The sequence below is a fragment of the Pygoscelis adeliae genome, unplaced genomic scaffold (genome assembly GCF_000699105.1).
Source record: "Pygoscelis adeliae isolate BGI_AS28 unplaced genomic scaffold, ASM69910v1 Scaffold411, whole genome shotgun sequence".
Lineage (NCBI taxonomy): Eukaryota > Metazoa > Chordata > Aves > Sphenisciformes > Spheniscidae > Pygoscelis > Pygoscelis adeliae.
The window spans coordinates 665,662-688,406 of record NW_008824111.1 but is presented as its reverse complement, the minus strand read 5'-3'; the positions used below and the strand labels follow the sequence as shown (position 1 = coordinate 688,406).

The 22,745-nt window shown below is 36.5% G+C and overlaps 1 protein-coding gene across 1 annotated transcript in view; it reads left to right on the top strand.

Moving 5' to 3' along the window:
- The window catches only part of CACNA2D3 (calcium channel, voltage-dependent, alpha 2/delta subunit 3), a 481,287-nt gene extending 466,636 nt beyond the window's left edge, over positions 1-14,651 (top strand). Inside the window, exons 37-39 of the mRNA XM_009334218.1 lie at positions 12,707-12,819; positions 13,628-13,710; positions 14,559-14,651. Of these exons, the coding sequence (XP_009332493.1) occupies positions 12,707-12,819; positions 13,628-13,710; positions 14,559-14,651 (289 nt within the window). The remainder of the gene's footprint in view (positions 1-12,706; positions 12,820-13,627; positions 13,711-14,558) is intronic.
- The last annotated feature ends 8,094 nt before the right edge of the window (positions 14,652-22,745 follow it).

Genomic DNA, 22,745 nt, shown 5'->3' with positions numbered 1-22,745 from the left:
TGACCAAAGAAAGTTACCTGATCTTTTTAGTATATCCACTCATCTGTTTGTAGAACAAACAAAAAAAGTTTTCTCTAATTGCAAATCGCATTTTTTGCATGAAAATTTGGATGTTTTCATTTAGCTTCATTTAGGAAAATACTATTAATTTCAGCATTAACTCAGGCTGCTATGAGTGTGGATATAGGTCTTCTGTAGGCACAGCAACTTACTCATCTGACTATTTATACATTAAGTATATATTTTAAAATTTCAAAATTGCAAGGAACCATTTGAGTACATAGTTGCCAAATTTGCATGTTCAACCGTAGAAACTATGGGTATACAAATCAGGCAGCAGTTGCACAGTCAAATGCTTAAAAAATCTGCCCTTTTAACCTCTCCTGTTCATGTGTGATGACATACTGGACTTGGATGCAGATCAAAAATCTGGCCTTACTTCCAGTGACCCAGGGAGCAAAGCCCCCTTCTCTTTTAATTGCAGCACTCATGGGTCCACAAGGTCAATACCAAAAACCCAAAGAAACTGTTTTGTTCCCCGTTGATTCTTTGTGCGCAGTCTTAAGACACAAAATAAAGAGAAAAGTAAATATGAGAAAGCCATATTTTCACTAGGGAAGCAAGGAAGTATGTAGCTACAATCATCCTAACCCTGGGAAAGACTTATGTGTGTGTTTTAATTATGCAAGATGAATGTAAGTGTTCCATTTCCTTTGTTGTATATCACATGTAAGTTGCCTGTTAAATTGATAGGAACTACTTATTTGATTAAACACTGTCCCATCTATTATATATTTGGCCCATTGGAGCGTTAGGTAAGCAGAGAATTACTTAACAGGGAAAATCATCAATAAACCAAATGCCTTCTTTTGCTTTCTTATAGACTGGGCATTGTGTGCTGTTCATTGTCAATAAAAAGAGGTAAATGGCAGTGGAATTGTAGTTCAGGATGACACTGAAACCTTCATGTGGATATATAATGGCAAATTTCAGACTTGTCCACTGAATGTGCTTATTTGGCAGTAACAGATAAATAACAATACAAATTAGATTCAGATTGTTCAGGGCATGAGTATATTAGTGTCAGGAATAGTGCAGACGTTAAAATGGTAATGGTTTTTAAAAACCACTTAATCTTGAGACATACCACCATTTGCTAAAACATTTCTGCATTTCTTTCTCAGTAGAAGCTTGCCAAAGTGCTGCACTTGATCGTGTTTAAAATGTGTAAATAAATACGCAGTTCAATTTCCCACGAAATAAATAATCATTTGCCTTTTCAGATGTAGTTAGTTTACTTCTAAACAAATCAGCTTGCCACATAAAACAAGCAAAGCATCAAGGGCCAATTTCTTCTCGTTTGGAGTTCTGTCTATGTACATCAGAATATCCCTGTAGATTTCCTGGAGTAGTGTGGGCAGTAAATTATAGTCAGTCTTCTAGAAGATATTTTGGGTTGTATTGATTTTACTGTATCCATCTTATAAGACCCTGAAGAAAACCAAATGTTCTCTATATTTCGCCATACGTTGTTTAGACTGTATGTTTTTACATGCTTGCTTTTTCAGCAACCATGCCAAGTACACATGTGATACCATGCACATAAATGGTTTTGACCTATGCCCATGTTGAGTCACAGGTGTGCTATAGCCCAAGTGCTCACTGCTGATCTTGGCATGTCGAACAGGTCTTAATCTCTGAGAGCTTGCTTAGACATGCATGGAAGTCAAGGAGTATCTTCAAGGGAAACTCCGTATTTTGCATACCTCGGTAGTTAATTGTTGAAGTCTCAGGAATCAAAATCTTAGTCTACAGAGTCATCTTGCATCTCTGTTTCGAATATCAGATCTTCTAGACTTGCAGAATACTTATAAGTGTTAAAAAGTCTTTATATTTGCGGCATCAGAAGTATTGGTAGAAACTTAGGGTAGCCAAACCCCCAAAACTCTAGAACATCCCAAAAGATTTTTTTTCCTGTTCTTTTCTTGTAAAAAGTATCAAATTATGCAACTTAAACTGCTAGAATTGTTTATTAAAGGTCTTTATACTTAGTTTAAAATCCTATATTGTGTGTTACCCACACATCTCCAATTGTATGCTGAGTAACTTCCTCTTCACTCCAAAGGCAACAGTGATTATAATGTTTGTCACGCAGGTGCAATTTAAAGTCACTGTATGGGTAATTTAACTCTACCCTTTGATAATGTATATTTTGAATGAACAGTTCAGGAAACACTGTAAATTACTGTTTTCATTTAAGAAAATAGGTATATGAAATAATAGGGAAAAACATATATAAGTTACTAGGCAGGTCTGTGCCTGCCAGTCATTAGTTTAACAATCCTTTGGACAGTTTTCAAGGGGTTTTTTTGTTTGCTTGTTTTTTTTTGTTTTTAAATAGATAAAGATTTTCAATAATACTTTTTTGTTTCAGAACTTTTTTAGTGTGCTGGTTGAATTCAGCGAGTATTGTAGCTGCTTATACACAGAATGTCACCTTACATTGAAAATAGTCTTTCATTATTATTCTCAGTTTCTATGTCAGTGTTCCCCAAAAAATCAAAACCTTGGAGTTTGTTTATTTCGTTGACAAAACCATGCAAATCTGTATTCAGATTCTCTCTCTCAATTTGTTTGGCATTGTAATCATCATAAAAAACCTAAAAAAATCGTCATAAAAAATGAAAGAATCACTGTGGATCAAAGGAGAAAAAAGTATATTTAATGTAAAAAAATTCTGACCATAGTAATCTTTTTCAAAGGGCATTTTTAATGGCAAGGAATACATATTGAATGAGGCTGGGACTCTATAGAAGGAAGAGAAAGATGAGGAAATGTACAGTGGTCTTTTCTTGCAGATGTGTGCAACTTTTTCGTTAGGAGACTTCATAGCACTGTCCATGTGGTCCATCTGTAAGTACTGTAAAATCTTGGAGATACATGGGTCAGCTTCCTAGCAATTTGGTCTATTAATGTTGTGATTAGTTTCACTGTAGGTTTTTTTCTGACAAGTAGGATGAGATGTGCTCTCTCTCTTAACTCCCCACTTTCCTACTTGTGTCTTCCAAATAAGCCTAGAGCTGAACTGCTTTAGAAGTTTATAAATAAAACTTCTGCGTGGGAAGGTGGTGATCTCCATCCATTCATTCTTCATAGTTAAGCTCAGTAGTGCTATAAAATATAAATATTACCACTACTGAAAACTTAACATAATTTTACATTTTAAACAAGCAGTTATAAATATTAACCAAATGATAGATAGTAGCTGACATAATGAAAGGATGCTTTGTAATGACAGGAGATTTAAAAAGTTGTATGAATGCCATAATATATTGAGCTGATCAAAGATGGCTTAGAATGGGAAAACTTATTAAAATTGGAAAACATTGCAGTGAATTTTTAAAGCCAGGCACACTCATGAAGAATTGCTATCACTAGGAAATTAATTTCCATTTATAATATATTAATATTATATTATAGTCTGATTGATGAAAAACAATGCAAACACGACTTAGGCATCTGTACATTTAGCACTTCTCTTTATAAAGGATTTGAGAGCTTAATAGATATTTAATAGCCTTTAACTTGGAAAAACAACATGAATCTTAAGATTTGAGTGCCATGCAGGGAACTTTTATATATTACCTAAAATATTATAGAGTTTTAACTAACTATGGAGAAGATGACATGCAGTGTACTTAATTCTTTCAGATGTGCTTTTCTCAATCATTGCTAAAGTTTATATTGGCAGAAATAAATTAACAACATGCTTGCAAAGCACACTGGGGGCACATCCGATGAGCACTTGGTTCTAGGATTTACTACACTTTTGATGTGAATCTCCTGATCATCCCTGCTTTTTATCCTTTGGTTTGTGTTGCATCGCACTTTGCTAGGGCCGTATCAGCTTTGTAGATTAGACTAGACCTAAATCTGTGGAAAAGAATAGTAATCAATTCATGCAATTCAAAAGTTACTTTTACAATGTCATGTGATATTTGTAAGCCTTCCTAAATCAGAGGAAATCTACTTTTTAATCTTTAAATTATATTTAGAATCTAGCTTAGACACCATCTAATACTTTAAAAACGTTATCTGAGATGTCCCTCAATACAAACCACAGCTACTTAAGTAGGGCTAAAAAAACTCTGCTAAAAACACGTCGGCTAACATGCTAGAGTAGAACTGCATTTTCCGGTCTGGATAACTTCTCTGACCTCCCTATCATCATCCTGCTAACCAGGTGCCACTGTCAAAAAGCAAAGTCCAAACTTTAAGAGACCTCTGATATGATTTGCTTTGTGCCGATTACTGTATCTCCTCTGTTGTTCATTGGGAGCAGTTTATCATAGAATCAGGTACCCACTCTGCTTATGGAGACCCACTTATGCCACACTCTCAGCTCAGGTTTGTTTAGGGGTATGAACCTTGACTCGTATTTAAAGTTTGTGGAATTTCTGAGCTTGGTTTCTTTGCAAAACTTTTGCAGTCCATTTTAAACCTAGTGATCTGAAACTCTCCATTATCTTAACGTCCTCGTAAGGGTGGGAGGCTGGACTAGAAAGCTCAGGAGCATTGTCAAATTCCTCATTACACAAAGTACTTTTTTTATCCTAAATTCTGTATACTCAAAGCTTTTGGACGTTTGTAACATTTCTAATATGCAGTTGGTAAGCTACTCTTATCTGAGCATCAGTTATTTGAGAAAGCATCCCCTGATTGATAATGAAAGAGGAATGGCACTTCTGGGGTTTCCTATCTGAAACAAAGTGGTTGCCAACCATGCCACATCTCTCTGGGGTTGCAAGCCCTCACCAGACACAAGAACGGTGAGGATGATATTGTTCATTCAAATCCTTGATTTTAAACTTTGCTTTGAGTAGGTATGTTTATACTGACACCAAATTGTGCTGAAGTCAGTCAGGCTGTATGTGGTAGCAGTATTTTGCTAGCATGGGGTCAGGTTGCAGGCCTGAGGCTGAGAGTTTATCTCTCTCTTTTTATATGAAAGAACCACTAGCTGCTTTTTTTCATATACTTTAACTGCTCCAGCTCTCAGAAATGTTGTTATTGGCATATATGTTATTTTTATAAATTGCATTAAAGATATTCCATTCTCTATCATCATTTATTTGAAAAAAAACCAAGTAGCCCAATTTGACTGTGATATAAACATTTCATTCATTCATTTAAAAAATGTGATAAGTGAGAGAAATGTGGGTTGGAAATGTAGCCAGCAGCCTGGAAAGCACATGATAGGAGTTGGGAAACAGCACAGCGGATATCTGCACTTCAGTTGAATGCTTAAAGTTTGTTCCAGACCATTAGGGTTGAATGTTTGCAACCAACAGTTATGTGAGTAACACATATTTGAGTGCAGAGTGCACAATATTTTCCATTTACTGTACCCTGGTGCTGGTATGGTTTTTCTTTCTCCAAAAAATAGGAAAGATCAAATTGGACAGATATGAAATGTAATCCCAAAGTAACGACTAATCTTAACCCCAAATACTCCAACTTCATTAATGCAGGTTTGCACTCAAAAAATACGCTGAAAGGCCTGGAGGGAAATGGCTGAATTTACAGAGATGCTCAAGCATCGGAGCGCCCAGTGGGGGCTATCTGAGTTGAGTACCGTGGAAATTCAGACTACTTTTTCACATCTCTGTGCATGTGTTTAGGTTGCCAATTGGAAAATATTGCCCTCAGTTTATTTCAGTTCAAACTACTCACAGTGAAATTCTTTCATGCTTTGTAGGATTCATCTGCATGGACAAAACAACTGGTAGCTAAAAGATCTTTTCTATTGCCTCCTAAAAATGATTGACATGCTAACACAAAAATTAGATATTATTCTACTCATAATTTGAATGTAAGTCCCACAGTCATCAATGTAACATTAAACAATATTATTAAAGTGTTCCCACGTTCATTACAGAAACAAATGAAAAATACCCATATGGATTTTTTTTTTCCCCTTGAATCAGGCTGTTAAAGCTCCTGAACATGAAATTAAAGATGAATCTGAACAGCCATTTAAATGTTTATAGGATTAATATCCCGCCTAAGCCATGTGTTTATCGTGACCACATATTCTACTGCATAGCATCTGTTGTCATGAGCACAGATATAATAGCAACATATTTTTGTAACATTAAAAAAATGTATATTGTTTGTAAAATACACCATATAGATCAATAATTCTTACATATGAACAAGCATGTTTTAAAACAAAGCACCATAATGCAGCATTTCTGTGAGAATACAAGAATTAAGTTTTAACTAGAAACATACAGCATTGTTTTTAAACAAGTTGAATTGCTTTTAATGTTGGTGCTGTGCTCAAATCATCCTCAAATTACAAAGAAATATCTCCCATTCTGTGGATAATGCAAAGATGTTTTCTCTAAATTTTTTGGTTCCTCTAGTGTAGTCTTACCCTGTAAGCACCCGTGCTGCTTGTCATTCATTTTGTTCCCTCAAACACTTTGCAACCTTTGCAACTATCTGAAGAAAGAAGGGGAAAATGGATCTGAAAATCAGAGATTTGTGAATGCTGTTAGGAGGTTTAGTACTATTCTTTGTTGTTGAAACAAGTCGTGTAGCGGTGTCACTGCCCACCAGCTAATGGCAGCATGGTTGTAAGCCAGGAAAAGGAAAATAGGTCAGTGCAAGTGACCAATAAATGATGGTATTTGGGATCCTCAGTCTGAACAGTCTAATATGACTGTGTCCTCTCTACGGCTGTCTGGCCCATCCTCAGTCCCATACAAAATATGTTGCATTCAACACATTTCCTTAAGATTGGGTGTTTCTGGGGCTACGTAAGTGGCTGCTTATTAGTAGCAAAACCTCAGGTCTGTGTTCAGTTTATATCCTGTCCAAAACTTTACATCAGTGGACAAGGAAATGGATTCTCTCTCCTGCATGGAAATACAGAGACTAAGCTGTTTAACAGTAATATCGATTTCCTTTAATAGCAGATGTTGTAGTCAAATAGTAGAGAGTAAACAACTTAAAGGTTAAGTTTGCTTAGCTGGACAAGACACGTTTCTTGCATGTTTGAAATTGAATTACCTTAGCTTTGCCTGTTAAGGGTCCAGCTATGTTAGGCAAGTTGAAGCCAGCAGCATTTCAGAGGCAAGATGTTAAGCCTACCACATACAGATTTTGCACCTTATGATTCAGGTAGTTGTAGTGAAGCAATGACCTACATTAAGCAAGGAAGTAAATGACTTATAGAAGGTCATGATCTTCAAGTTGGTCAGTAAACTGGTCTTCTTACTTCAGGAGATATAGCAGCCTCATGACTACAGCAGCCAGGAAGAAAAAAGGGTCTAGCTCTGCCTTGCTACTTCTGTGCCTGTTTTCATCAATGTGGGAGATGCTCCAAAACCCAAAAAGCTGCAGAGGCCCCACAACAAAGCCACCTGATGCGGCAACTAATAACCTTCTTCCCTCTGTCCCTTTCCCACAGGGCACCAACACTGCTTGTCCTGTCATCCCTACCCTTTCCCCCCATCTTGGAACATCTCCCGCCTTTCCATGGAGGTTTGTCCCTCTCCCAGTTGCCTTACTGATACTTTGCCACCCCAGAGATTTAGAGGCTGGAAGATGAAAGGAAGAGAAAGAAGCACATGGTATGGAAAGAGGGCAGTGCAGCAGGGGTAGTGTCAGCTCAGTCCCTACTACTCTACTGCCCTGAATATATCTTCTGATTATTCCTCCTTACAGGATAAAGTAATTCTTATAATAAGAAAAAGAACTGACACTTTTGAAATTAGGTTAGTTTGTTGGGTTTTTTTAAACATTGTCTGTGGAAGAAATTATTATGATAACAATATAATATATATTATAACTGTATGAAAACTTTTATATATACAAGCAAAAGGAAGAGATTCAAATTGGAAAAAAACCAGGTTTGAATGTAGTGTGCTGGCTCTTTTAGAACAGGTGTTGTAGTCTGCACTTAGCCTTAGGCATCACATTTCACCCTGTTCAGGATGCATTTCTCTGCAGGCTCACTATTCAGCCATTAAAGAGAGAGAAAGACCCTCCTGCAGAGGGTGATTCAGATCACCGAAGCCAAGCTCCTGCTCTGAATTATCCTTGAATAGTCTGTGTCTCTGCATGTACTCTGTTCGGAGTTGGAGGTGATTAGCCTTCTAATGTAGGAACCTGAGTTACATGCATAAAAGCGGCTGGTGTGACTGCCCTCCAAGATTTGTATTGAAGTCCTGTTATGATAGCTTTCCAAATTGTAGGCTATCTTAAGAAATTAGAAAGAACTTGTTCTCTGTGGGAAGAGTCATTTAGCCACCAGACACACATTAAAAGCGCGCTTTCTTATCATGCCTTCATAAGCATGACTTCAGCAAATATAATTATGAATGCAGCAGTACTTGAATTCCAAGTCTTTTCCTGTTTCATTCCACAATGAAAAATTAATTTAAAAGGAACGGATTAATAAATACTTGCATTTTTGAGCAAATATTTACTATTTCCAAGTAAAACATGAAGCTGGGGTTTTTTTCCAAATCAATTTGTATGATATTTGTGCAGATGTTTTTATATGGGCCGATACAGAAATAGGTTAGAAAGAAACAGATAAAGCGTGTGCAACATGAGAGAAGTGTTGTATAATGCTCTGACTCAAAATATAACTTTCTTACAAATTTTCTCTCTGTTCTTATTTTTTCTTCATTAACAAAAGTTTGGCATGACTAGATTTTCTTCCTCCTTCTCTCTCTACCCCTTTCAAGTATTAAATTTCTTCCTTCCTCACCTTCCCTGCAAAGTGAAGAAGCAGTTTGTGTTCAGGTCTGTTTTAAGCCTCTGAACCTGCACATCAAATAAACCAAAGTGGTTCCTCAGTGGATGAAAGATGGAGGAGAAGTTATTAATAAGGTTCTTATTGACTCAGTGTGGCTTCAGCATAACAGGAACCCCAACAGTTTATTCCATTTTATATATGGAGACATATGCAAGGCTTTTTCTGTGCTGTCACTATCAAACGATGGTGATGATACTGGTGTAAAAGAAAAAGGTTCAAATCAAAAGATTTACACTACTTAACACAAAAAGAGCTTTACCCTTTAAACGTGAAACATTCTCCATAAATATTAAACATAAGCTATTAAACATAGGCTTTCTTTTGATTGTTTAACCAGCAATAGTGTTCAATAAAAACCCTTACTCTGTCCCTGAGAGTTGTCTCCCATGTTGCCAGTGACACAAATGACAGCGTAAGCCAGCAGGCGTTCAGAAATGCTTATTTATTTTAAACTTTAGAGACTCACAGTGGAGCTCACTTAAAAGACAAGACCATTTTCACTACTTTGTCAGCAACTTTATTTCCTACTGCAGTCATGGAAGCTGTTTTGCTAGAGGTTTTTCTCCCTTGCAACTGAATCTTGGCATACACAATGAAACATTTTGGTGGAATATTTCAGTATTTGAAAGACTTTGTTGTGACTGTGTTTATGCACCTTTTGTTTTCTGTGAATGTTCAGTTCCCGAGACTTACTGGCATGAACATTCACTCAAAATGAATTTCAAAGACGCATATGCATGTCACCATGGAAACTGAAAGTTGAACTCAAACAGAAGACCTGCTGCTGGGATGATTGTGTGCTTTATCCAGTTTGGGCATGGAAGCAGTGCCATGTGAATTGTCTGAATAGTCACAGAGCAACTGCAGTGGTTATGACTGGCAGAAACTTCTTTGCCATTCATCTAGTGAGGGTAAGAATACCTCATGACTGCGAAATGATCTTAAATTACAGCAGCTGAAAGAAGTATAATTTGCTTGTGCACATTCTATTAATAGAAAAGAAAGCTAAACTGGACATAATTTTTTTTTTGCCCTTAATTATTAGCTCAACTCGATCTGTCTCTTCAATCCTCTGTCTTCACTTGTTGATATGTTAATCCTTTGCTTGTGACCTTACAAGTCAATGACTGGTGAGGACATGCACTTGGCTTTACAACTTCATTTCAAGATGATGTTTTAGAATTGTGAAAGGGAAAACATTCATTTAATGCTTGTGGAAGATAACATTTTCTTTTTAATTTACCTCTTGTATGGTAGATGAGAAGCTAGTTCCACTTTGCAAAATATTAGTTACTATTGTGCACTATGGGAAAAAATGCTGCAGTGAGCCAAAAGTTTCATCTTTTTATGGCTCTTTAGATGACAGTCACATGTTCTGGGGCAGTCACCATAAGGTTAGACACTTCACAAACATCTGCAATAGATAAACAGACTGTAGATTTGTAAGAAAATTCACTGTTTGGTAAACTGAACCAGTGTAGTCAATATCTGTCATATAATTCATAAAGCAGAAAACTTTTTTTTGACTTAACCTAATATATTGCTCTTTGCAGTTCCTTTAATTCATAATTTCCATCAATCCATACATATACTGCATTCCCCAAATTACCAGGTCTAGCAAAATTTTCTGTATCACTTAATTCCTACAAACCTTTGTAGTTTTTGCCTATTTTGTCAGAGAAGCCATATAGTAATTTACTCAGCATCATAGTTCTGTAGCGGAAACTTTCTTCTGGGTTAAAGTGCTTTCTTTTTTCATTCCAGCTAGGTGAAGTGATAGGGAAAGCTCCCAAATGTTTTTTAGGTTTTTTTTCCCCCCTCTCTTCTTTGGGGAAGCAATAGCCTATACTGTACAGCCCTTATGCCACCCCAGAGAAGTGGGTGAAAGAAGAAATGAAATGGGAAATGTGCCCACCTTTCACGAAATGGCATCTTTAAGCCTGGCTATATGATACATGCTTTCTCACAGGCTTCAGTATTCACCTGGGGCCACAAAAAGGGGCTATCACAAAAGGACTTGGTGTCCGTAGGTACAACAGAAGAGTGATTATTCACTTCTCATCAAAAAGAGGAATGAATCATTTAGCATCCCGTTAATTGTTCCAACACTTTATGCCCTTCAGGTCCTTTTCTGAGCTAGTTTTAAAGACACAATAAATATAAGTTTCAGACTGCACAAAATCCAAATTGTGCCAATTTCTGGGAATAAAATTAATTTTTTTCTGTCCTTTAGGGTTTGATTTATTCATAACTGTTTTGAGAAATTCATGCAATATAATTTTGGTGTTATTGTCTGTTAAAGATTTTCCCTCCTTTCCTTTTATTGGCCCCATTTCTCCCACACACAAATCCACAAAGCCACAGATGCTCCATTACAATGATGTCAGTGTTGCTACATGCTCCAGCTGTTTGGTAGGTACATTTATAAAGTTCAGCCTTTTACATTATGCCATAAATGTATATTTCATGTATAAACATAAAGCTAACATATTGCAGATCACTCTAAGTGTAATTTTAATGGAGGTTCAGTAAGTTTAAAAAATACTGAAAAGTGTTTAATCTTTCCGTTGGCAATATTTTTATAGTAAGTTTTCCAAAGTTTTTTTCTGAAGCTAGGTTTGGATATTCGCTGCCCCCTCCACTATTTCATCTTCTGTGATCTTTGGAAAAAGCAGGGAGTTATTTTAGTAAGACAATATGTATTTTAAATAAAGATGTCTGAGGAAAAATATGTTTTTCTCCACATCTCGGTGCTCAAACCCTCACTTAATGTTCTGTACATTTACCAGCATACCACACTGAAAAACACCTAATTCCTGGAATTGCCAGGTTTGAATGATATTTGATATGGCAGATATTCTATTGATATGATATATAAATTCTGACAGATTGTTTTAAAAATTTATCAAGAATTGGGTCCGAGCCTTAAAGCCTTTCTTTGTCTTGTGTCCTGAATTTCAAAGAAAAGGCTAAACAGTGCCTATTTGGCTCTGCCTCCTCCCCCTTTTCTCTTTGGTATGTGCTTGAAAGTTCAGCTTATTGTAACTACGTGGATCATTGAATAGTGCCTACAGGATCCTTTCCTGGTCTCCCCTGGGTGCTTTCTTTCTTAGAAGCAATGTCTTTATTTCTCGCTCTCCTTTTGAGTTGCCTACTTTGTCTTAATTTGAATGTGGTGCTGAGTTATCACCATATTTGTACCATATAGTAGTCATTATTCTGAAATAAATCTCCTCACTTAGGAAGATTTTGAGGCTTAATCTCTGTTTTGTTGGCTCAGTAATAAAATGACTCTCAAGAGGACAGATGAAAGCTGAGATCTTTCTCAGTAGTTCGTGTTGCTTCAAGCAAGACCCAGAGTGAATAAATGCCCTAATGTGATTGTAGAGGCTAAAGTTTGGGACTGTGAGTTATCGCTCAGTGGCTGCAGAAGAACCTTCGTTATTTTTGCAGGTCGGTTTCATGTGTACTTGAAAATTCCAGATCATAAATACATAGCTAGGTATTCATAATAGAGCAGAGATGCAGTATTGAAATCTGAAAAAGAAAAATCTAATAAACTCCTTGGTAATTCACTTGTGTCCCAGTCTCCGCATTAATGTATCAGCAGTATAAGCCTATCCGTTCTGCTTCACCTGTGTATCTTTCATCATGTACATCTCAAAATGGACAACCATATTCTGTGAACTGAGGGAAGCATTGCCCAAGACCCTCTACTTCTACAAGGCATGGAGATATAGTATGATATATAAAGTCAATTATAGTTATGACTATAATACGGGTGTTGTTGACAAGTTCAAAAAACCCTAACAAAACCTGTTGCTCAGAAATACAGATAATGTCACCATTATTTGATTTCTTTTTAATTTACAGGTCTTTTGTTATCCAGCAAATCCCAAGCAGCAATCTCTTCATGGTGGTAGTAGATAATGAATGCTTCTGTGATTCTGTCCCACCAATTACCATGGCACCTATAGAAATAAGGTATATCCTTTTATTTGCAAAGTTGTCAGAAATTTTCAAATATTGAAAAATTTCTTATTATGTAAAACTTGCATTACATGACTTAAGAACGTATCATAATCCATTTTAAAGTGCTGGGGCTGTTGGAAATTAAGCCAGCTGAGAATGCATTCTTACCTATTTTCAAGGAGAATTAACTTTTTTTTTTTAACAGCCGATACAAATTAAGCAAACACACTTATGTGCATCTTTAAGTCTCATAAGGTCGTAGTCATCTTTAGATAGCTGAACATCTTTCAAATTAGGCCCTAAGTATGTAATTTCCTTATGAGAATGCAGGTCCTGATATTGGAACTTATAAAACTCCTTACAATATAGATATCTTTTTATTTTAGATTTGGACTGGATTATTGAAAATGTTTCAGAATCCTTCTTTCCAAAAATATAAAAATGTAGCAAAGTAAATATATCACTTGATTTTTAGTTGCCCCACTTTTTATTTTGTGCCGTTCTGTAGTTCAGGATTTGTTTTCTTACATAAGTTGGTATTTATCAAAAGTAGCCTGCAGTGTGCTTTTATTGCAGATTTACTATGGAAAGACAGGTTAGCAGTGTAAGTGCAAATGATACTGTCTAAACTATGGATCACTGAGGGGAAAGCTCTAGAATTACCTTCTTTTTCTTGTGTTGACCATACATATCACCTTGGGTTTCTGATAGAGAGGAAAGAAGGAGCTGAAAGATTTTCACTATATTCATTTCAAAACACTCACATAAACTCAGAACATTAAAATGCAATGCTCGGAAGATCTCTCCTTAACTACTTTGTACATAATGAATCCCTTAAATGTGAACGTTTAAAATCTCAGAAGATAAGACGACGCCCAGAATCTTGTCACGGATTTCACCCTGAAGTAAGTTTCTATGTACTTTTCCTTTCTTTTAGACTCTGGTAGACATTTTATTTCTTTAAAAGAATAAATAGGAAAACTGTCTTCTAAGATGAAACATCAGGAAATATTCTAAACACTCAGAACACAGTAGTAGGGGAAGTGAGTGACACTGTAAGTCCTGCAAATCGTTCCAGTACTCCTGTAGACAATGTCTTGACTTCCTGCTTTTGTAGACTGTTTTGTATCCTATAAGAGAACGTGGTAGGATGTGAGCACAGACTGGCAGCCAGGAATATCTGAGAACTTACTCTGGCTCAACCACTAACCACAAGATTCCTCATTAGAGATAGTTGGTAACTTCGTGCTGTTAATGTTTTTTTTCAGTAACTAGCTTCAGTATCTCAACTTTCATGCTATAGTCATTATGTTTACACATAGTATTGCTTGGGAGGGATCTCTACACGTATTTACTACTCTGTGTTCTGCATAATACTCTTATTTGTATAGTGCCAAGGAGATCTGATAAGAGACCAGGACGTGATTACAGTGGCTTGTATAGTATATGTTCATAGACATCCGTTTTACTCTGGAGTAACATGCCTTCAATGGTGTAATGCAATGTAGAATGAGACCTAAAATATGGCATGGAGGGGATTGTGTAATGCTTGTTGATCATGTTCACTTTCAGTCTACAATCTAAACTTGTTCAAATGAAAACATGTACCTGTATTACTGCCTGAATGTATTTAGTTCATGGGGTTTGTTGTTTGCACCAATCCTCTTCTGCCCACGTAGTTTGGTAAATAATCATGTATCATAATTGAATGCAATGGCTTGCATTTATTTTCCTTTGTTTTTTCTTTCTTTAGGAAAATGCAAGAGAATGTGGTGGGGTCTCAGGCCTTAGTGCTAAACCTCCTCTTGTTCTTCTTCCTCTGCTATTGACAATTTTCTCAAGGTGACATTGACTGATGTGTTCAATTGGCATGCTAATACATGGATAAACTGTGATCTGGGAAATGGTGCAACATAGAGGACATGAAATATAGTCAGAGCATCAGCATTTCATTATTTTAAACTGTTGGTGATATAAATTCCTAAAGATATGTTGAAAAAAGATTTATCTTTTTACTTTGCAAGTCATGCAGATGTGAATTTGGCATATAGTAGTCATGATTCATCAAAAAAGGACTTGGTAAATAGAGGTGACCATTGCTTTGTCCCATTGAAAACAATTTAAAACTGTGTACTTTTTCAATAAAGTATATTAAAATCACAGTTTCAGAGTGTATTTTAAGTATGATAATATATTTGTTCCATTAATTAATGATGGAAAGAGAATAAAATAAGTGGAAGATGTTTTCTTATGCTTTTAGCCTATTTCTGAAAAGACTCAGAGAAGAAAATGTGGAGTTAGCTTTTATAATAAGGCAGAATAGCTTTTTTTAACAAGTCAAGGAAACACATGTGCATGTATGAAGCTGAGCAGGTAATATGCTGTGCTGATTTATAGTGAAGGTTTGGTTTCTGGAAATAGCTATAAAACATCTCAGCCACATTTAGAAAGTGAGTCAAAGCCTGATTAAAGCTTTTTCCCTAACTTGGGCAAGCTTTAGATCAAATCGGTTGATTTGATTGCAGATGGCAAAAGTAAATACTTTTCATCTGTTACAATTTTTGGGAAGCTATGTGAAATAACCTATAAAAAAGGATGACACTGTTCTGTTAGTGTTCTGCCCTATAGATGTCATGTCAGCTAGGAAAATCTCGTTATGAGGAAATTCATAAGCAGAGAAAGTTTGACTTACAACACATCTGCGTCAGCAGAACTCATTATGGTTTTCACTGAGAATTCATTGAGCTCACCCTCAGTGGGCAAAGATCAAGACCAATATTTTTTTATTCTAGGCCTTACGTTCTTCTTTGGAAGGGAAACAAGAACATACAATAAGATTTTTGAGTCTTCTAAAACCCTACACAAAGAGGGATATTTATCCTACCCCTAGTATAATGAGTATATTCCTCTTGTAATAGGTAGTAATGTCCCTGTTGTGGATATGTTTGCTGAAGGTCTTGGTCTTTAAAGTATATTAATCTCTCAGTTTATCTTTGGAGTTTTATATGAAATAGAATGCTATCAAGAGAATAACGCGACCTTCTAACGATATAACACATTACATACAAAATAAAATGCCACTGTTCTAAATCTGGTGCTTGAAGATTGCCCTTTCCTGATTGGGAGTAAGTATGCTTTTAGCATTAGATAAACGCTAAGCAGATTTGCTATGTATCCTAGGTGAGAATAGGGAGCTAAGTCACTGAGAGGGGCTTTGTTTTAAGGAATACTATCCAGCTTGTAAGAGGAAGAACTAGTAAAATAAAATTTGCACTTCAATGCTTTAGCGGGTTCAAATGCACTGGTACTTCCTTTGGTTCTGAAACCATACAAATCTTTGTCTCTACTCACAATTTTCTTTTCCTCACCTTTTTTGGTTAGGAGTGTTTTCCTGCAGACTTTTCTGTCCTTCCTTGTTGGTCTCAAAATCACTCACTATGGGAATAATTTTCCAGCTGACAGTCAGTCAATCTGTTAGCCTAGCGACATGCTCTGTTTACTAAGCTAACTGGGAATTCAAGGCATTTTCTACACTTGGACTGACACAGATATCCTGCAGTTCTTTGCTTGTTTTTTTCTCTGAGCACCATTCCCCCTTACCCTCCATCATTCTCTCCAAAATTAATCTCAGTACTTTATTTATAAAGTATTTTAGTTTCTGATTTTCCTTACGGGTTTCCAGAATGCACAACACTACCGCCTCATAATGTTTTTGTATGTCTGATGCTTGTTCTTTCTCAATGCAACTTACATGGGAAATGTTTCTAAACCAACGCAGTCCAGGTGATTTTTCCTTGTTAGTAGAAAGTGAAAAGAAAAATCTTTCTCATTAGAGCCACTGAAAAGCTCTGCATATAAATGCCTATCCTGTCTGATGTATAAATCATCATTGCTCTTACAAAGAAAAGAAATACATTAAAGGAGAAAATTTATTTCTGCTGAACCAAGATGAAAATGCCTAATAATTATGCATTGTTAATTTTGCAATGAGGTGGACAGTTTTGTAATTAGAAAGGAGATGGGGAGTAACAAGAGAGATTAAAATATGACAGCCTAAATTAATATTGTGAAAGATTAAAATATGGGTATGTAAATGAATATTGCTCAGAGAAATGTGACAGTTCATTTTCTCACATTAAGACAAAATTATAAAGCAGAATGTATTGGTGTACACAAACAAGTTACTATGTAAAACAGAATAATCCAAATAAGTTGCTGAGTGTAAAAACATTTTTTATGAATTGCCATTTCTTTGTTAATGAAGATGTCTTTTTAATTTTGTATTTATTCCTTTACAACTTTCTGATGCAGTGTGAATTCAGGTTCATAAAGCCAGTAGTTTAGGAGAAATGGAGATGTTGCCTTGGGTTCACATTTGTGGATCTCTGCCTGTGCAGGTCCTCACATTCAATTGAGTATGTTCAGTCGTCGACATTCATGTTGCTTTTTCTGAATTTCAACCGTCAATCATGAGTGCATGAAACAGATCAACAGTAGGCCAGTGATAATGCTGTGAGATCTCTATTTATTTGAACTAGTTGGCTGCATCTATACTAGTAAAGTGAGTGTGTCTGGAAACATTTCTTGGCACTGAGGCCAACTGGCTCAGAGTGGCATGTGTATATGCTAGTAAGATCTCTTGGTCTCCAAAATGGAGTAGCTGCGATACGAACAGTCTATGTCCAGACGGAAACGATGATTTTGAGTTTTATGGGACAGAGCTAGCTGACACAGGCTGAAAGCATGCCAAGGTCTACCCGAAACAGTTTTACAGAAAAGCTGATCTCATTCTAATGCATAGGAATGTTCCTGACTGTTGTTAAGTTTACCAGTCTGTATGTCATCATTAGCTCTGAAACACTGAGAAGGTGTGAAGATACCCTGAAATGGGTCTGTGCTGTCATACCATAACCTGTGGCAGGTCATAGAAGGTGTAATTAAATTTCATAACCTCGCTAATCATAGGTGCTACTTCTCTCAAATCCTAAAAATACCATGCAAGGTCTGATCCAATGTAGTCAACACAAAAACACAGGTGTATCCATATGCATACATACAGCTGCATATATGTAAACTATATGCATTTTTAATAAACAGGAAATTCAGACATCATCTATATTTTTTATCTCCCTAAATCTGAGGTCAAATCCAAGGAGAACGAGGACAACTGTACAATCTGTTTCTACACAGCAAGAGGCATAGCTGAAAGTTTCAGCTTCTGCAGGGCTTGGATTTTTTTTTCTTTTTTACTCTCTTTTTAGCTGCATTGATTTTCAACTTATTAGCCCCAGCTGCCTCGTCTTCCTTTAATCTTGATACAGCAAAAGCTCTTTGGGGAGGGGCTCAGGACTGGCCATGGACACACCATTTTCTAATGGCTTTGTGTGGGAAAACTGCCTGCCTGTAACTGTCAGTGCTGCAAACACTCCTTTAAAGTCCTGTAAGCCAGAGAGCCTCAGGCAGGTTTCTGCAGCTGTGCTATCTCCTCTCATTGTTTTTGTGACACTGAGACTGCCTGACCCACTGCATTTTGCTGCCAGGGCCAATTCTGCAATATATATGCTAGGCGAAACAGGTGGTTGCCTAGGGCAAGAAGATATTAAAAGCAGCAGTGATTGTTTCATTGCCTAAATGGCTTCAAGAGACTGTTCCAGTTTTCTTCTGATAGCAAGAGCCCCAGAACAAGGCACTGGCCTGTTTAGCCCTTTGGGTTCAGAAGGCAAGATAGAAGTTTGGCTCAGAAGGTTTACAGCTGGAAGAAGCCGGTTATTTCCATTTGTCTCCTGAGCCCTTTATGACCTCCCAGGACTTTTACATCTTGAGACTTTCTGTGCCTCAGAAATTCTGACTTGTGCAACTTTAATGTAAATAGGCATTCACAGTTGGAAAGTTTTCTGCAGAAGAATGCATCGAAATCTCGCAACTGTGGAAAATATTAAGTTTATTTAATTTTCCTACTTGATTATTCTTTTCCCTGAGCTGTCCAAGATACTTCCATTAGTATGGAAGTCCAAGTTCTTCCCCGTGGTTCTGCAGGTTTCAAGTATGTATTTAGCTGACTTGCTATTTATCTGTTTTACAACAATGTACTCTCTCTGACAGGTCCAGCTCCCATGTATCTACTGAGAGATATATGGTTCTCATATACAGCATCTTCAGAAGATCTCACTGGAGTTTATCACAATCCAGTCTGAAGGCAATTTTCTTCTCTCTCGTCTTTAGCCTTTGGCCATTAGGCTCAGATCATATTTCTTCCAATATAGTAATATTCTTGCTATAGCTCCTTAGGAGGATTTACCTTGTCTTCAAGAGTCAGTACTATGTTTTTTCCCAAGAATACTTTTGGAGCTGGATGTTACAACTTGGGTATACCAAGTCATCGTGTATTCTTGTGATGCTCTGAGTGGAGGGATATGTTTCCAGCTCTTTCAGACTTTTTTTCTGTCTTCTTCCCATAGTAACTGTGGTCAACTAAACAAATGTTATTTTATTGTTTGCAATTCCAGTACAAATTACTTTAAAAGTCCACAGTTCTGCCTAGCAGATGCTTTGAAGAATTTCAAAGCACGTTGTTAATCTAGGAAGAATCCATTGACTTTCATTGGATTACAGTTGGAACAAGAGGCACTTTTGCGCTATGGTTGAGTTAGATCCAGGTTAAAGATGGTAAAACAAAGCTATATTAGCCTTCAGTAACTAGTATTAACAAAATGTATGCAATGTATTTAGAAAAAAAATTATACCTTACATAACATTTGTTAAATGCCAGATGACTGCTTAATGATCAGTTTTAAGAACATGAAATTTGCTTGCAGAATTAGATCTAATTGAAACTGAAATGAGTGTAAACAAGGCATGCTCTTTCATTGTGAAAGCATTGCATTCCCATGTATGGGTATGTTAAATATCTAATTACTGAGACTTCCTTTAGTTCTGTAATTTTAAAAAAGGCGCCCTTAATTAAAGGGTGGTAACTAATTTTTTTTATGATTTTCTCCTAAGTCTGAAGGTGGCCTTACTTAAGAGTAGCCAGTAGAGCTGTGAATTGATCCAGCCATCCAAGTAGTGAGATGCTGAAACTTTAAGAAGGCAATTTCCATTTCAACAGTTTTAACAGATTTGATTGCTCATCATTGTGGCAGAAATAACCAGGTAATTGTGTTTATGTCAAGCTACCCTCTAACACCTCACCAGGTGTCAAAAGCTCATATTTGTTCTCTGCTCTGCTGCTAACAGTTTCTTGCAGCTTATGGGGCGCCTTGTCTATGCAGAGATTTATAGGTAATGCACCCAAAATTGACAAAATAGTATTGAAAAAAAATCAATGCAATATCAAGATAAGTGGCACAAAAGCTACTCTATTTCCCTGTGATATTTTCATTATTAATTGAAAGTCCTTTGTTATCTTTACATTAAATGGAATTGAGGCTGAATTTCCAGTTCGTCATGTCAGAGTGCTGCAGAATCCAAGACGCTTGTTGAAGAGTTGAGCTCTAGTTCATTCAAGTAGTGCAGAGTTTGGTTATCTCTTACTTGAATTCTTTTATCAAAATGTTATAAGGAGTTGACAGCTAGTAGGGCCTCTGTAAGATCAAACTCGAAAGCTGGCTTTTTTATTCCAGATGCGGTCTTGAACTGCACTTATATGTGTTTAAAGCAGCCTTGTAAGAAAAGGTTACCCTTGACAATTCTGAGTCAAATTTGAACCTTAACACCAGAAGTTCAAGTGGTTAATGCTGGGTTTGTTTGACTATGTTAGGATTTAGTTTGCAGCTTTAACACGCTGGGTATTTCACTTCCAGGAGAAAGGGAAGATCAGATTTCAGTTCATCGCAAGAAGTGTTTTGAATCAGCTATTTAAATGTCTTAGGAAGAGTGCTAAATGTTTAACAGAGAAAGCTAGTTGGGACTAGTTGGGATAGCTGAACTAATCGAGAATGCTTTTGGCAGACATGCAAATGTGCAGATGGCTCCTGAGACAGGAAATAAAGAATAGTTTTGTTTCATTTCTTTGTTAGTGTTTTGGCACTGGTCAGTTGGGTTTAGCTGGAAAATGAAAGATTGTTTTTCATTTGCCCATGTTGTTTGTGGGGAAAAAAATAGATAGAATTAATTTGTAAGCAGCCGGCTGCGTTCCTGGATCTTCTAATACGGCCTCTGAGACATTACTGTGATATGTGCAATAGTTAAGATAGAATCCCAAGTTGCTGTCAATATTTTATTATCTGTTATAGTTAATGAAGCTGTTTAGGTACATCTGTTTCATGTCTACAGATGTGAGTGAAATATTTAGGGAAAAAAATCTACTTACATTGCTAGTTTCTAAGCATCAAAAACAAAACAGAGCCACAATTAATTTGTAATTTTGTTATCTCTAACAGGCTTTAAAAAGCAGGACACAAAACCTAGTGATAAAGTATCTAATGGAGACTTGTGATTTCCCATCATCAGATCTTTGTGGGTTTCAGAAAGGCATTTTGTTTTAAAGCAGACATTCTTCCTGCTTTTTCTTCTTCAGCCTTTCAAAGTCCAAACATAGATAATTTCAAGAACTCCCAGGAAATCTATCCTCTGGAGAAATGGTGAACAAAGAGTATTTTGAATTCAGCTTAAAACCTGAAGTTAATGTGATACACTTAAATTCATACAAGTATGGACTCAGTAAGGGATATCTAGTTAATATCCTTTAGGTCCACTAGTAATGATATAAGCAGAGATCTCTGTAGGAAGATAAATATTCTGTGAGATATAGGAAGGTCAAGAATTGTTATTTTCCACTGATAAAACTTTTCTTGGCAGAAAACCTCCAGATTTTATTTAAAAGAAAAAACTTTAAAAACCTGGGTTTATGAGAACTTAGAGAGGCATTGTTTAAGTCCATTTGAAACCATGAAATCCTTTTGACATATGGCAGTCATTATGTATTTGCATCTATCTTGAAAGATTTTTTCCTAATGGAAGATACTTAGAAGTTTCACATTTAACATATTTTTCAATAAACACTCGAGAACTTCTTAACAGTAAACAATGATCTTAAACTGCCTTGCCAAGCATGTAAATGATCTACAACTCCTAATGCACCAAAGATTGTTGCATATTTCAGCTCTGCATTTGGGACCTCTAGGCAATGCTGTTTCAGATTAGGACAAACCATGAATTTCTTAACTGTTTCACTTGAGAGAAGAAGGCTTTATCCTTCTGATATTCATGGCAGAAAACCTGGAAATTTGTCCTGCCCATTCCTTTCCAAATACAGCAACCCTAACTTCATTAACATCTGACAGATTTAAGATTAGTGGAGGATACCCTAATGCAAAAAAATTAAATACTCTATGAGCAAAATAAACAAGAAGAAATGCTGTATGCTTTATATTGCTTTCCCTGCCTGTCCAGCTTTTGCCTCTGCCTTACACAAGAAGAAAAATCCCTTGTAACGTGGCAGGCATAGAAAGGAAAGATTATGGCCTCTTGAAAGGGAAGAATGACACATTTTTCCTTCTGTCCTGTTCTAACAGTCAATAGAAATATCCATGCCACATTCTTGGAAATATTCTTGCTTTCATGTAGACCTACTGGTAAAACTACCTATGAACAGATAAGGCATATAAGATCCAGCTTTTTTAGGTTTTAGAAAGCAAAATGAAATTTTGTTTAGATAACATTTTCATGGCTTTAGTATAAAACAGTTTTTATGCAGAAGGACACAACCATAGATTATCAGAGGCAGTGCCTCAGTGCCAACTTGCAGAAAAGGCAACTTGGTGCATGCTTGTATTTGTGACAAGCAAGGCATCTCATGAGAAGCTTCATTTGCTATCCAAGAATGAGCACAAGCAAGGACAGCACAGACTCAAAGCTGAAGCAGTTGAAGGCATGGGAACAGGGGAGGGAAGTTGGCTCTGAGTAAATTCTGAAAAAAACAGAAAAACAAAGAGACAAG